This window comes from Nycticebus coucang, chromosome 8 (assembly GCF_027406575.1).
Source record: "Nycticebus coucang isolate mNycCou1 chromosome 8, mNycCou1.pri, whole genome shotgun sequence".
NCBI classification, from domain to species: Eukaryota; Metazoa; Chordata; class Mammalia; order Primates; family Lorisidae; genus Nycticebus; species Nycticebus coucang.
This window is the reverse complement of record NC_069787.1, coordinates 136,113,209-136,126,468: the sequence shown is the minus strand read 5'-3', so window position 1 is coordinate 136,126,468 and position 13,260 is coordinate 136,113,209. Positions and strand designations below refer to the sequence as shown.

Here is a 13,260-nt window from a genome sequence, read left to right as displayed (position 1 = left end):
AGGAGGACACCTGCAGCTTCCATTGGATAGGAACATGAGCTCTTACAGACCACCCCAGAGTCCTGCAACTCCCATTGGGTAGGAATGTGAGCTCTTAGAGACCAGCCCAGAATCTTGCAGCTTCCATTGGATAGGAAAGAATGTGAGCTCTTACAGACCACCCCTGAGTCCTGCAACTCCCATTGGATAGGAACGTGAGTTCTTACAGACCAACCCAGAATTTCCCCCTCCCCTTGGCAGCTCCCTCACGCACAGACGTGCCAGAAAAATGGAACTAAGTGAGGGGCGGCATCCATTTACTCTCAACCTCTGCCCGGCACGGTCTGCTTTGGACTCATTGGCTTTGACATCCTTGTTTTCTAGTCACTCTTTGTCCTCATCACTGAGTTTACTGGACGAGCCTCTCTGTTCAGAACCAGGGCACGGTTCCTGGCTCTCCAAAGCTGTGGTGTTCCTGGGGGACGTCTCTGCAGCTGTCACTGAGGCAGCCTTGCTGGTTCCTCTGTGCTGGCTGGCCAGGCTCCTGGCAGGAACAGCGTAGCCACCGGACGTGCAGACCACAGGGTGTGTCATCAAGTGCTCCCATCCTGAGGGTTCCCAGCCCCCATCTGGGAACCCCATTTTTACTTTTTTCTGAGCCAGCCCTGGTAGATGACAGCTGTAGGTCCCTCACAGCTGGTGCTCTTCCTCTGGGCTGGAAGCACTCCCAGAGACGTGCAGGGCACTTGCTGGGAATTTCACTTCTAGTCCTCTCCTCCTGGGTGTGGCTAACACCATCTAGCTTCCAACTAACCAGCCATCTGCTCATGGTGGGTGATCCTTTTTTTTTTTTTTTTTTTTTGAGACAGAGTCTCACTATGTCGCCCTGGGTAGAGTGCCATGGCATCACAGTTCACAGCAACCTCCAACTCTTGGGCTTAAGTGATTTTTCTTGCCCCAGCCTACCAAGTAGCTGGGACTACAGGTGCCTGCCACAACACCCAGCTATTTTTTTGTTGCAGTTGTCATTGTTGTTTAGCTGGCCTGGGCCGGGCTTGAACCCGCCAGCCTCAGTGCATGTAGCTGGCATTGTAACCACTGTGCTTATGGGCGCCGAGCCAGTGATCCTATTTTTGAAGAAAGATGAAACGTTACATGATAGGAGACTGCTGGTGCTAAATTTGGGATGGGAGCAGCTGATGCATGTCTAAACAGATAATTGCCTGCCTTGATTTGATTCATCATTTTTAACACCAAATAGGGGTGACTATCCTTATCTTTCACTGCTTCTCAGCACAACCTGTGTACTTTTCCTAAGCATCATTACCAGATCTCTTTTCTTACATCAGAGGGGCAGGCAGGGCTAGCCATCAGTAATAGGCATTTCAAGACTTTATATGTAAACAGAATTTATGGCTTATCAGCATTTTGGCTATCAACTGATACTGATAAGAAAACCTGAATTAAACTCTCTGGAGGTAGAATTAAAAAGCACCATTTTCTTTTTCAAATAACGTATAAATTTGAAAACATCCTTACCAGGAATGAGTGGGCATCTGTGCTTCTGCCACCAGCTCCTGGGATGTGGGGTCTGGACCTTTTCACCCCCCGTGCCCTGGACCCCGCTGTCTCCTGCCCGCTGTAGCAGCTTCTGTTCTCTGCGGTTTCCTGTCTCAGCTCTATACTTTGTCTTTCTTCTTTGATGACTTTTCATCTACTTCTCTTCCTTATTCTAAATCAATACTCTTTCCTCAGTGATGTCACATTGTAATACTTCATCCTCTGTGGATTTTTTCTTCATTTTATGAAACACAAGCGATCACCCATTTCTCATGACCTTTCTGGTTAATCTGGTGGAGACAGTAAGAACAAATGAAAATGCTCAGTCGTTTATAATGTAGTTTAGTTCCTCTCTCCCTTACTGAGTATTCTTTCTGTCCTGGGGGTCACATTCACTTTGATCTTCAGAATCCAGCCAGAAAGGAATGGTTTTTTTTGTTTGTTTGTTTGTTTTAATGACAAAATCCTGACTTTATTTAGTCGCCCATGGATCCTTTGTAATACATTTGGTGGGAGAAGCTCTCCTCCTGGTCATGGAAGGAAACTCAGCAAGCCACAAGATATGAAATTCATTCTTGGGTAATATTCCAATGGACACTGCTGCTGGAAGAGCAGGGAATCCCAAGGCCCTTCTAGAGGGCAGCAGCCCTCTGAAACCATTCCTAGAGGGAGAAGGACGCAAGATGTAATTCTAAATTAAGGTTGAAGTTTTGATTATAAGCAGAAAGGAATGTTAACGCCCTGCATTTGAGGGAGAGTGTGAGCATCCTCACCCCTTCCAAATCATTGGCCATTTCTGAATTGGAATGGAAGTCAGATTTGCTCTGTGCAAACATTGCTATGATGTTCTGTTGAATGTCAGCAGAATTTAGAAGTCCTCTTGCTAACTTTTTGGATGAAGGTGATAGCTTTTTCTTCCTCCTGTTCCCTTTACGGCAGCAGTTTTCAACCTGTGGGTCACAACCCACAGGAACTATATTAAAGGGTTGTGGCATTAGGACAGTTGAGAACCACTGTTTTAAGGCATGTGATCATCTGGGCCTAACAGTCCCTGTGTTTCGGCCCCTCCCCTTTCTGTCTCACATACATTTTATTATTTTATTATTTTTACTTTTTTTGGAGACAGAGTCCTACTCAATCACTCTGGGTAGAGTGCCGTAGCGTCACAGCTCACAGCAACCTCAAAATCTTGGACTCAAGCAATTCTCTTGCCTCAGCCTCCCAAGTAGCTGGGACTACAGGCACCCGCCACAATGCCTGGCTATTTTTTTTAGAGACGAGGTCTCCCACTGCCTCAGGCTGGTCTCAAACCTGTGGGCTCAGGCAATCCACCCACCTCAACCTCCCAAGTGCTGGGATAACAGGCATGAGCCACCATGCCATTCCCCCCCCCCACATACATTTTAAAAACACTTTTGCACCAAGGCTCCACTATGATAGAAGTCTTAGTTTACGTGGGTATTGTATGGCATTGTGTTTTATTTTATTTTACTTTAAGAAATGATCTCACTCTGTTGCTCAGTATGGGGTGCAGTGGTGTGATCACCTGTCTCCTGGGCTCAAGTGCTCCTCCTTTATGGTTGGGGGTCACCGCAGCCTCCCGAGTAGCTGGAAATACAGGTGCCTGCCACACTGACCAGCTAATTTTTCAGTTATTTTTTGTGGAATTGGGTTCTTTGCATCGTGCCGAGGCTGGTCTTGAACTCCTGGCCTGGAGTGATCCTCCTGTCTCCACTTCCCAAAATGTTAGGATTGCAGACATGAGCCCTGGGCCTGGCCTGTGTTTCCATCTTTATGACATTTTCCCATGCTCTTTCTCATGTACACCCATTGTTAGAGTGGTTTTATTTGGCAATCAATGATCTGGTAGGGACCAAGTTATCTTATTTCATTGGTCCAGGGGACATTGAAATCCCTGTATATGGAAATTCCTTCTGCACTTGAATTGCCCTGCTCTGTACTAATGCATTTGTATGTGAGTATATATGAGCTGGTTTATATGGGAGGCCCCTACATTACCACCTAAAGAGTTTACAGCTCTGCTCCACTTGCGAAAGGTTTGCTTCATGATTTCTGAGTTGTGCCCCATTCACATGGGTCTATGCCTTTTCTGGAAAACAGTCTGGGCCTTACCTTTAGACAAGGTTGCATTTTAGCATTCCATAGTAATGAGCATCTTCCCTGTGCCAGGAGGTCCCTGATAAGGGGGTCCTCAAACTTGCTTAGTGACTATCTGTTCAAATGTTTCTGCCAGAGGCTGGGAGACTCAGCTCTTCATCTTAGCAGTGGGTGCAGGGCCACAGCATCTGGTGAGCACTGCGGAGTTATTTATGGACTTTTTTATTTTTCTCCAGTGTTGCCAGTAAGCACAAGTCAAACTCCTTTCTTCACTGGGGAGAAGAAAAGGGATTCCCATCAGCTGTGTTTGATTCACATTCTAACTCAAGTAAGGCCTTCTGAGATCTACACGGACCCCAGAGACACTGTGTGCTGGACATGCTGTGAAATGCACCCGTGTAACATAGCAAGTGTGCGTTTGCTGCAGCTCTTCCAAAATTACTTCTATGACTTTGTTCTGAAATTCTTTCTCAGGGGTTGTCATTCATTATTGTGACATGAGGCACTGCAGCCTAGAAATTGTTTTCAAGTGTAAAAAACAATTTGACAATTGACTTTGACAGTTTTTACCTTTATAGGTTTTTTAAAAATTTTTTAAAAATTGGAATTTTTCAAAAATCTCATAATCAACATTTTTAGGTCTTCTATGTTCGTGTAGCCTTTCTGCAACTCAGAGGCCTCAGACGTCACCTCTTTAGTCCCCAACTGACAACCCAGCCCTATGTCTGGAGCACAATTTTATTTCTAGAACCACCAGTATTTTTCTTGCTCTCTACAATGCTGTAGTAAATAGTACAGCATTTTTGCAGAGGTGATCCACACCTCTCTGAAGTTATTTTAGTTTTCATGATGAAACAATCCTTTTAATAAGAAAACAATGGCGGTTGTGGTGAGGTCAGTCCACGTGCAGTGAGGTCAGTCTTTGCATTCTCCGTGTCCACTGATAATGCCCTCGTCTGGGACACTATTCCCGGGACAGTGGCGCCTTTGTTGTCGAGCACAGCACCTGGCAGTCACACCTGGAGTCTCTGCTGTGCCCTTTCTTGCCCTGGGCATCTTCTTGGCAGTGGGAGGTCAGAGCCTGCTGGACATTTCTAATGTCCCTGGGCAGGTGGAAGGGTGCCCTGATGATGGCTCTGTTTCTAATCACACATGTTCTTATTCTTTCTTCCTGGTCTCACTGGGGCACCATCTCCTGCTCTGTTAGCAAGCATAAGCTGTGATGGGTCAAAGACGGGCCCTTGCCTGGCGCCAATTAATGGTAAGAGCCACACCTGGGTGTGCCATCTGCCTCCTCTGTGCACCTGAAGCTGTCACCAGGAGCAGCTGCATATCTGCATGGTTGGTTTAACGTCCTCGCTCCAGTCCTCAAGGTGACCCTGGGCGTACAGGCCCATGGGCAGTTCTGCCTCCCAGAACCTTTAGGACCAGGTCTCCTTGAAAAAAATGTGTGTCGCTGGATGCCTCACCGCTGGACCCTCTCATAGACCTTCAGACTTCTGTGGCCAAACTCCAACCCAAGAAATTTCAACATATTGGACCCTTCCTGAAATAATTCGCAGTTATTTATGCCATATATTTTAGAATGGTACAGACTGAAACACACTGGTGGGATTCAGTATGTAAGCTAACTGGTAGAAAGCATAGGAAATTCTACCAGAAGTACATCAGTTACACCTTACAGGACTAATCAAACCCACAAATTGCCCGTGAACGTCAGTACCCCGCTCTCTGACCTGTCCGTCCCTAATGACAGCCTTAGGACCCTGGTGGCCTAGGTCCAACTGGCAGCGAGCGCTCAGGCGCAGCTTTGTTTCCTGGCCATAGGTGGAGGCTTAAGGGTAGATTGTTCTGCTGTTTTATGTTGTTGATGTTGTTTGTTTAGGAGGCTCAGGCTGGGTTCAAACCCACCAGCCCCTGTGTGCATGGCTGGCACCCTAACCACTGAGCTACGGGCACCCAGACTCTGCTATTGTTTTTATATACTTTCTCCTAATGTGGATATAAAACTGAGCATAAATTTTAGTTAAAAATAATAATAATTACAAATATTCTTCACTGTCTCAGTATATTTGGTCATTGACTTGTGGGACAGTGGGCTAAAGTTTGGTTAACCAGTATTTATCTGAAAACGTGTGTGAATCTCTGGGGTTCCTGAGCTCAGACAGTGGTGGTCTGCGTAGCAACGTGCAGATGTTAAAGGGTGCTCATACGTGGGATTGATCTTTTAGTGATCTTCCCTGGAAATACGAAAATGGATAATATTTGACCAATTCTAACAATCTAGCAACACGAACCTTCTTTTCACAGAGTCTGGCTTTAGGAAAAGCATTGCAAGCCTTGGTGTCAGTTTACCTGGTGCTATCTTTATGGGACTTTTTCTTTTTGTAGTCCTATCTCAAAGATGGCTTTGTACCTCATGATTGCATTAATGTACACAGCTAAGATTTAATAATAAAAAAAAAAAGATGGCTTTGTGCTCTTGGTCCATGGAGTAGCCAATACTTCTGGCTGTTGTAATTCTCTCTACACACACAGTGTACATGTTCTGTTTTGCATTCCTGCAAAGATTTGCAGCAAATCTTATTTGGTGCATGGTGAGCTCTTGGGCATGGCATTTCAAAATCAAAGTGCCACTTGCACGTGCCCTGCACAGCCATGGTGGGGCACAGATGTTCAAATCACACCTCTGTGGAGGCAAGAGGGATGTTTTCTATTTGAGGTTAATGTAAGTTTTAAAAACAGCCTTATCTTGCATGTTAGAGTGACTCTAGCTCTAGAAAGATTCAAAGTGGAATAGGGAGGATGGGGGGGAAACAGCTTTTCCAAATTTTTATTTCAAATCAGGCAGTAAAATGCATAAAAGACTTTTAGCTGCTACTGAAAAAATAATTCAGACATGGGCAGCGCCTGTGGCTCAAAGGAGTAGGGTTCTGGCCCCATATACCGGAGGTGGTGGGTTCACACCCAGCCCTGGACAAAAACTGTAAAAAAAAAATAATAATAATAATAATTCAGACAGACATGAATATTGATGCCCACGTGTAGGCAGTGCCCTAGCCGGAGGGAACTAAAGGTTTATTCTAAGGGCCATCAGGGTGGGCAGAATGGTCACATTGTCCTGGTAGGTTTGGGAAGCAGAAGGGTAAAATTGACCTTGAAGAAATAAAAGACAGGATGCCATGGCCTGGGAGGAAAGCCCACACCTCTGGATGTTGTCTAAGATCTTAAGTCATGGCTCGCAGCATACACTGTATCAAAATTTCCCTTTAAAATTGTTCTTTGAGATAGTCTTTGTGCTGTAAATATGTGCTAAGGGTAATTTTTACCTGTAAAAACTCTACTCGCTGGTCCTGCACACCATCTCTGTGAAGCACTTATGATCCATTATCTGCTTTGCACTGAGACTCTGGGAGAAAAGACAATGACAGGACACGAAATGGCCCGAGAGAAGAGGGGCCAAGGGTAGGGGGTGACTAGAGTGAGCCCCGTGGAGATGTAGGGAGGGTAGGAGAGGACAGCCAGGGGGTCGAGTCCACGCTGGGCGGGGGAGGAGTGAACAGGAGCCGCATGTTTTAGGGGCAGGAAAGACGCTGGGAAGAAAGTCCTCTGAAGAGAGAAAAAGAAAATGCTGTGGGAAGCCTGCTGAGGACAGGTCGTGCTCACCAGGCAGGCAGCCTAGACACCCGCTCACCCATCAGCCAGGCACACCAGGAAGTGCAGGTGCACACTTGGCCTCAGCGCCTGCTCAGCCTCACCTGCAAGACCCCCACAGCAGGTTCACGTCCCCAGGCCCTCCCCATGCACACCACTGTCCTTTAGGGTGTCTGGGGTACAGCTGTCTGCCTTTGAACCTCGTGACTCTGTGACCAGTCAACAAGATAACATCCCAATCCACGCAAGATAAATTTTTAAGCAAGTCCCAGATTTGCAGCCAGTGGAACTAACACAAGATTATGGGTAACAGGAGAGAAATGGCTCAGGTGTTCTTGAGGGATTTCGTTCACCTAGTGTTTGCTGTGATAGAAAGGAACTCTTTGCACATTCTTGAAACAGAGCAGAAATAGAGTTTGGGCTTCTTAAAGTGAATTGATCAGAGTTTTCCAGTGGCTGTGTGGGTGCCCACAGAAGGTCCTTGCTAGGAGATGTACCGGCTTCTGTCCAGTGAGGTCTCTCTCTCTCGGTTCTAGGTTGAAGAGCGGTCAAGGCTCAACCGGCAGAGCTCGCCGGCCATGCCTCACAAGGTCGCCAACAGGGTCTCTGACCCCAACCTGCCCCCCAGGTCGGAGTCCTTCAGCATCAGTGGAGTTCAGCCTGCTCGGACACCCCCCATGCTCAGGCCGGTGGACCCCCAGGTACGTCCTGTCCCCTGTCCCTCAGGATTCCAGTAGGGCATAAAGTGAAGCCTGCATTCAGGCACAGGACCAACCTGGGTGCGACCCTTAACGTGGAATTTAGGGTGTTTTAGGGGGCCCACTGGATTTGAAGAGTAGAGGAAAGGTCAATTGGCCTTTCTGAAGACCCACAAGGGTTTCCTCAAGGAACAAGCATCCTCTCGTTTATGATTCCAAAGCTAGAATTCATACAGACCTCTGAGGGGTGTGTGTGTGTATGTGTGTGTACATGTATCTGGATATAAAAAATATGTAATCTTTCGACACTTGGGATTTGGACATGATCATGAAACTGGAAAAATTAAAGACTTGGTTAAGTGAACATGTTTTCTAAGCCAGGGGTTCTCAGGGTGGTCACTGAAACAACAGCATCCAGCGTCACCCAAACTTGGTGGAAATGTAGGTTCCTGGCCCACTGAGCCCTGCTGACCAGGAGAGGTGGTTAGAGGAGGACATTTATGATGTTAGAAGAGAAATGCTCGTAAAGCCTGCACACTGCAGGTCAGCAAACGATCAGTGAGTGCACAGTAGTTATTAGCATCATCACTGCTATGCTGCTGCACGGACTTCTCAGCACTCAGCCCACACCCCACCGCAGGGAAGGCCTTGAGGACTGTTACATGTGCTGGAGGTTACATGTGCAGTCCCATTGCTGTCCCCTAAGCTCTTTTTTTGCCCTTTACCTGATGGTGACTCTGACTGGCCCAAGTCCTTCTAATCATGCTGCTCACTATTGTTCTGTCCCTCAGATCCCACATCTGGTAGCTGTGAAGCCCCAGGGCCCAGCCCTGACCGCGTCCCAGTCGGTGCTCGAGCAGCCCACCAAGGGCCTCTCCGGCTTCCAGGAGGCTCTGGCCGTGACCTCTCACCGTGCTGAGATGCCTCGACAGAACTCAGACCCCACCTCCGAAAACCCTCCTCTCCCAACTCGCATTGAAAAGTTTGACCGAAGCTCTTGGTTACGGCAGGAGGAAGATATCCCACCAAAGGTGACCTCATTGGGTGTTTGGTGTCTCCTCCATCCCTGTGTACTGTTCTTACCCCAGTTCTGGACTTTTCCTGGTAGTGAAGGACCGGACATTCTGCAGTGTCCCCTTTTCCCGAGTGCTGTCCTCCCCACTCCCAAGCTAAGACACAGACTGTCATTTATCACTGCTGACCTTCATTCCCTCAAAGAAACTCAGGCTCTCCTGGACATAGTCTCGGAAGCATGTATCCATGCCAAACTGGCATTGAAGTAGAATAACGGATATTTTTATCGATGACTGAATCTACTTCTAGACAAACTGAAAGCTTCCAGATAAAAATTAGAAAATTTATTTATTCTTATTTTTAACAACGCAAAGCAAAACCAGATTTGGAGGTTTCAGAAGATAATACTGCTCTGAGGATAAATGAGTTGGCCACATTTAAGTAAAACTCTTTCCAGGCTAAGTCTGTTTAACCCCAGCCTTAATTGATTACTGAAGGTAAAACCAGCCGTCCCCCTGGACAAGAAGAGCCCTAAGCTCGGGCTATCTTGCTTTCTTTTCCTGTACCAAGTCCTTGCCCATTGTTAAGAAAACTTCTCAAATGTGGCTGTGCATCAGGCTGCAGACAGCCTAGAAGTGGTTCAAAAGGCTGTGGAAATTTTTGCACCATTCTTCCTGATTTAGGAATCCCTTTTTCCCTGAGCCCAGCACAGGAGCTGTGACAAATGAAATATTCCACACTTTCCAAAGAATAATGCCATTATTAATTCCAGAAAAAGCAGAAATTTTTACTGAGTGATTTATAAATATTTTCTCATCTTCCTCTCAAAAGAATATTATAACAAAGAGTCCCACAATAAAATCAGCCAATAACTTGTTGGTGTTCTTTCCTTCTCTGTGGAAGGAAAATTGGCATCAGAAAAGGTTACCAAGGAGCAAAGTTTAATATGGAAAATAGACTGGTCAGGGTGCAGACAGGACAGCTGAAGATGGAAGTTACATCCAGCCTGCATCGGCAAAGCTGGGAGAATCCTTAGACCACTTCGAAAACATAGGTTTTGAATAATTTATTAAGTTCTTTTTCTCTAATATTTACATTTATATAAAAGAACAATAGTCATATGTAATTCAAACAGGTGGTAGTACTGATTCGGCCTTTTTACTTTACTTCACCAACTCATTCTTTATGTTAAAATGAATTATGATAAAAATTAATTTTTCAGACAAAGGATGACACTTTACGCTGAAAGTAATTTTCTGTACTAGGACTCATAAAAGGATTCTTTTAAATAATGGGCCCCTTTGATACACTTGTGATACTCGATTTCATTTTTAAAATGTCTGCATGTTCCATGAAATGAGACAGACCTGCACTCCACCTCAGGCTGCTGCCAGAGAAGCTAAGAAGAATACATGTTCCTCCTGTACCTCGCAGTCTTACCTGCGCTCACACGGCCTTTGTGAAGACCCTTCCAGGATTGTCAGTGTTGACCTGGTGTTGTATTATGTTGCTTTGTCTTTGCTCATTGACTTTGGTTTCTGGTTTCAGTCAGGAACTGCAAGTTGATCAGGAGCAGTAAGGTACAGAGCTCACCGACACATGACTTATGACCCAAGGTCTAGTCTGATATCTACTTTCTCACCAGATGTCATAATTTCCCTATGTGTTGGTTACAATGTGGGCTGAAGGTGGACCTTGGTCTGTCTGGTGGCTCTCATCTGATGCAGCTTCTGGTATTCACTGCTTCTGCCTGACCAGGAGAAGTCATTCGTTAGCCCAGTGAATCAATCCTGTCCGTTTCCTCTGTGAATTTGTTTCTGAGACAGAGACAGAGGCTGACACTCCTAAATGGTTGCTGGCTTTGCCGCTCTTTCTTTTGCCAGTGGCAGATATTGTATATTAATATTTCTTTGAGGAATCAGAGGTAAGTTCTCTCCTATTTCAGAGAGTCCCTCTAACTACTTCCATGTCCTTGGCAGGGATTTTTAGACAGTAGCTTTTGGAAGCAATTTTATGGAAAGTATTTCTGAATTCCTTTTTTTCCCAGGTGCCTCAAAGAACAACTTCTATATCGCCAGCGTTAGCCAGAAAAAATTCTCCTGGGAATGGCAGTGCTCTGGGACCCAGGCTAGGATCTCAGCCCATCCGAGCAAGGTAAGGAGGGAAACTGGTGGAGGTGAAAGGGAAAGGCCCACTCATCCCCCTCAGTGCTCTCCTGGAAACACCATGCTCTTTCTCACCTTGGAGGCATCTTGACTCACCCCGTGGACTGTGAGCATCTCTGGGTGGTCATGGGCCCTTGGCTTCCTCAGCAGCTTTTCCCGTAAGCCAGTGTTCAGGGGACTCACGAGTGAGCGAGGGGGTGACATGGGAGCCCTCAGGCACACCTCAACTGACAGTTCACAAACCTGGGAGTAAAGTTACAAATATAAATCTGGTTGCAATACCCCCAAGTACTATTTCCAAGGCCATTTGACAGAGTCAGCAGTACGACATGGCCTGTTCTGTGATGGTTCTTAGCACCAGGTAAAGAAACGCTCTCTGGTGGCACAGAGATGTCACAGCAGCAGTAACTGGCCAGCTCCAGAACCTTCACTCTGCGGCCACGTAGGTGCCGTCCCTGGTGAGGAGGTCACCACAGGGCATCACAGAAGGTCCCTGAGCACAGTTTCTGCTCTTACTCTGCATTCTCCTTTGAGAATGTTCTGTCAACTGGGTATTGCATGGTCGGGAAATCGCACCCAGCCCTGCTGGCTGGAGTGGCCAGTAAACAGCATCTGTACAGCGTCTGAACAGACCCCACGGCGTGACCCCACGTGGTGACAGGTGCACTGTGGCAGCAGCTCACTGTCTTCCCTCATCCTTTTCATGGGAAACACAACCTTTGTTAGTGTCACCCAGAGTGGCGGACGAGCTGGGACGTGAAAAGGATGAGCTGGGAAGGCTGCCTTCTCCACTTTGCTGGTAGAGAGAAAGACTGGAAATGAAGCTTAGGGGGACATGTACCTATCTCTGAAGAATGGAAAGCTTGCGCTCACAGCCCTCGGTGGCCAGGTCAGGGTGACCCTTGTCACGCTGGGTGCTGCTTAGCAATCCCAGCTCAAGGTGAACCTGACGCATCGCTAGGGAGAGTGGCAGCTTAGAGCCCCCAAAGGTCGCTGCCCTCAGACAGGCTGCACCTTCGCCCTAAGGGCACCTGGTTCCAATTGCACATACTTAGGGACTGAACCCTTCCTAAGGATTTTCAAGTAGAGAGGACAGTCCATGCTTATGATCACGTTTCCTGGAGTCTGCTGAGCACACAGTTGCCATGACCATGCACCTGCCCATCCTCAGGCGTCCACAGCTCGGCGTTGTTCAGACTGCAGGGTCAGTGAGCAGCGGTCACTGCTGAACACCCATCCTCATGCGTCCTCAGCTGGACATTGCTCAAACTGCAGGACCAGCGGGCAGCTCTCACCTGCTGAACAGACTCCCAGGTGCCTCAGGCCATCGAGGTGACAGTTGAGTTTAAATGAAGATTTGATTTATTTTCAAAAATTGTTTTAAAAAATTCCAGGCACTTTCATATTTAATGTTGATTCATGTGTTCTCTTAAAGCAAATTAAAATTTTATCAAGTACATTCAGAATATGAAAAGATGTAAATTAATCCAGAAAGAGTCAGTCAAAACCCCAGCAACTAAATGCTTAATTTCAAAAACTAGCCCTCTGTCCCATCCTGAACCTCTTTTTCCCAGGACTCATTTCTTCTCCTTGAGGTGTCACCAAACAACAAAGGGAAGTGAAGTCTGGCAGTCAGCCAGTTAATTAAAGACTTGGCTCAAGTATTTGGGCCACAAAATTACTTTGTAATTTTAATTTTCTATTTCAACTTTTATGATTCAAATGAATGGAATAATTGCCACATTTTCACTTAACTGTGTGTTTTACAGAGCAAACAGTGTTGACTGCAAAATGGCAAATGTCTGGTCTCAAAGTTAACATTTGAAGACATCCACTTGTATGTTTTCAGGTTTTTCCTCATTTAGATCTGAACGAACTCAGTTAATCTGGGAATAAGGAATATCTGTTACTTTATGGAAATATTCTGAAATTGACCCCCTCTAAGACCATTTATCTCATACCCCTTGGCCCAAAGGCCAGACCATTTAATACCTAGTAAAAAAGAGAAAAATGTAGACAGCATGATGTTTTCTCAAACTACTCATATTTTACCAAAAAAAAAAAAAAAATTA

At 46.2% G+C, this 13,260-nt stretch overlaps 1 protein-coding gene across 8 annotated transcripts in view; it reads left to right on the top strand.

Annotated features, from left to right (window-relative positions):
- Nucleotides 1–13,260, top strand: part of TNIK (TRAF2 and NCK interacting kinase) — a 395,211-nt gene that overhangs the window by 322,512 nt on the left and 59,439 nt on the right. For all 8 annotated transcript variants that reach the window (XM_053599576.1, XM_053599575.1, XM_053599573.1 and 5 more), the window contains 3 exons: nucleotides 7,848–8,012; nucleotides 8,801–9,040; nucleotides 11,071–11,177. In XM_053599576.1, coding sequence (XP_053455551.1) covers nucleotides 7,848–8,012; nucleotides 8,801–9,040; nucleotides 11,071–11,177 — 512 coding nt within the window. The remainder of the gene's footprint in view (nucleotides 1–7,847; nucleotides 8,013–8,800; nucleotides 9,041–11,070; nucleotides 11,178–13,260) is intronic.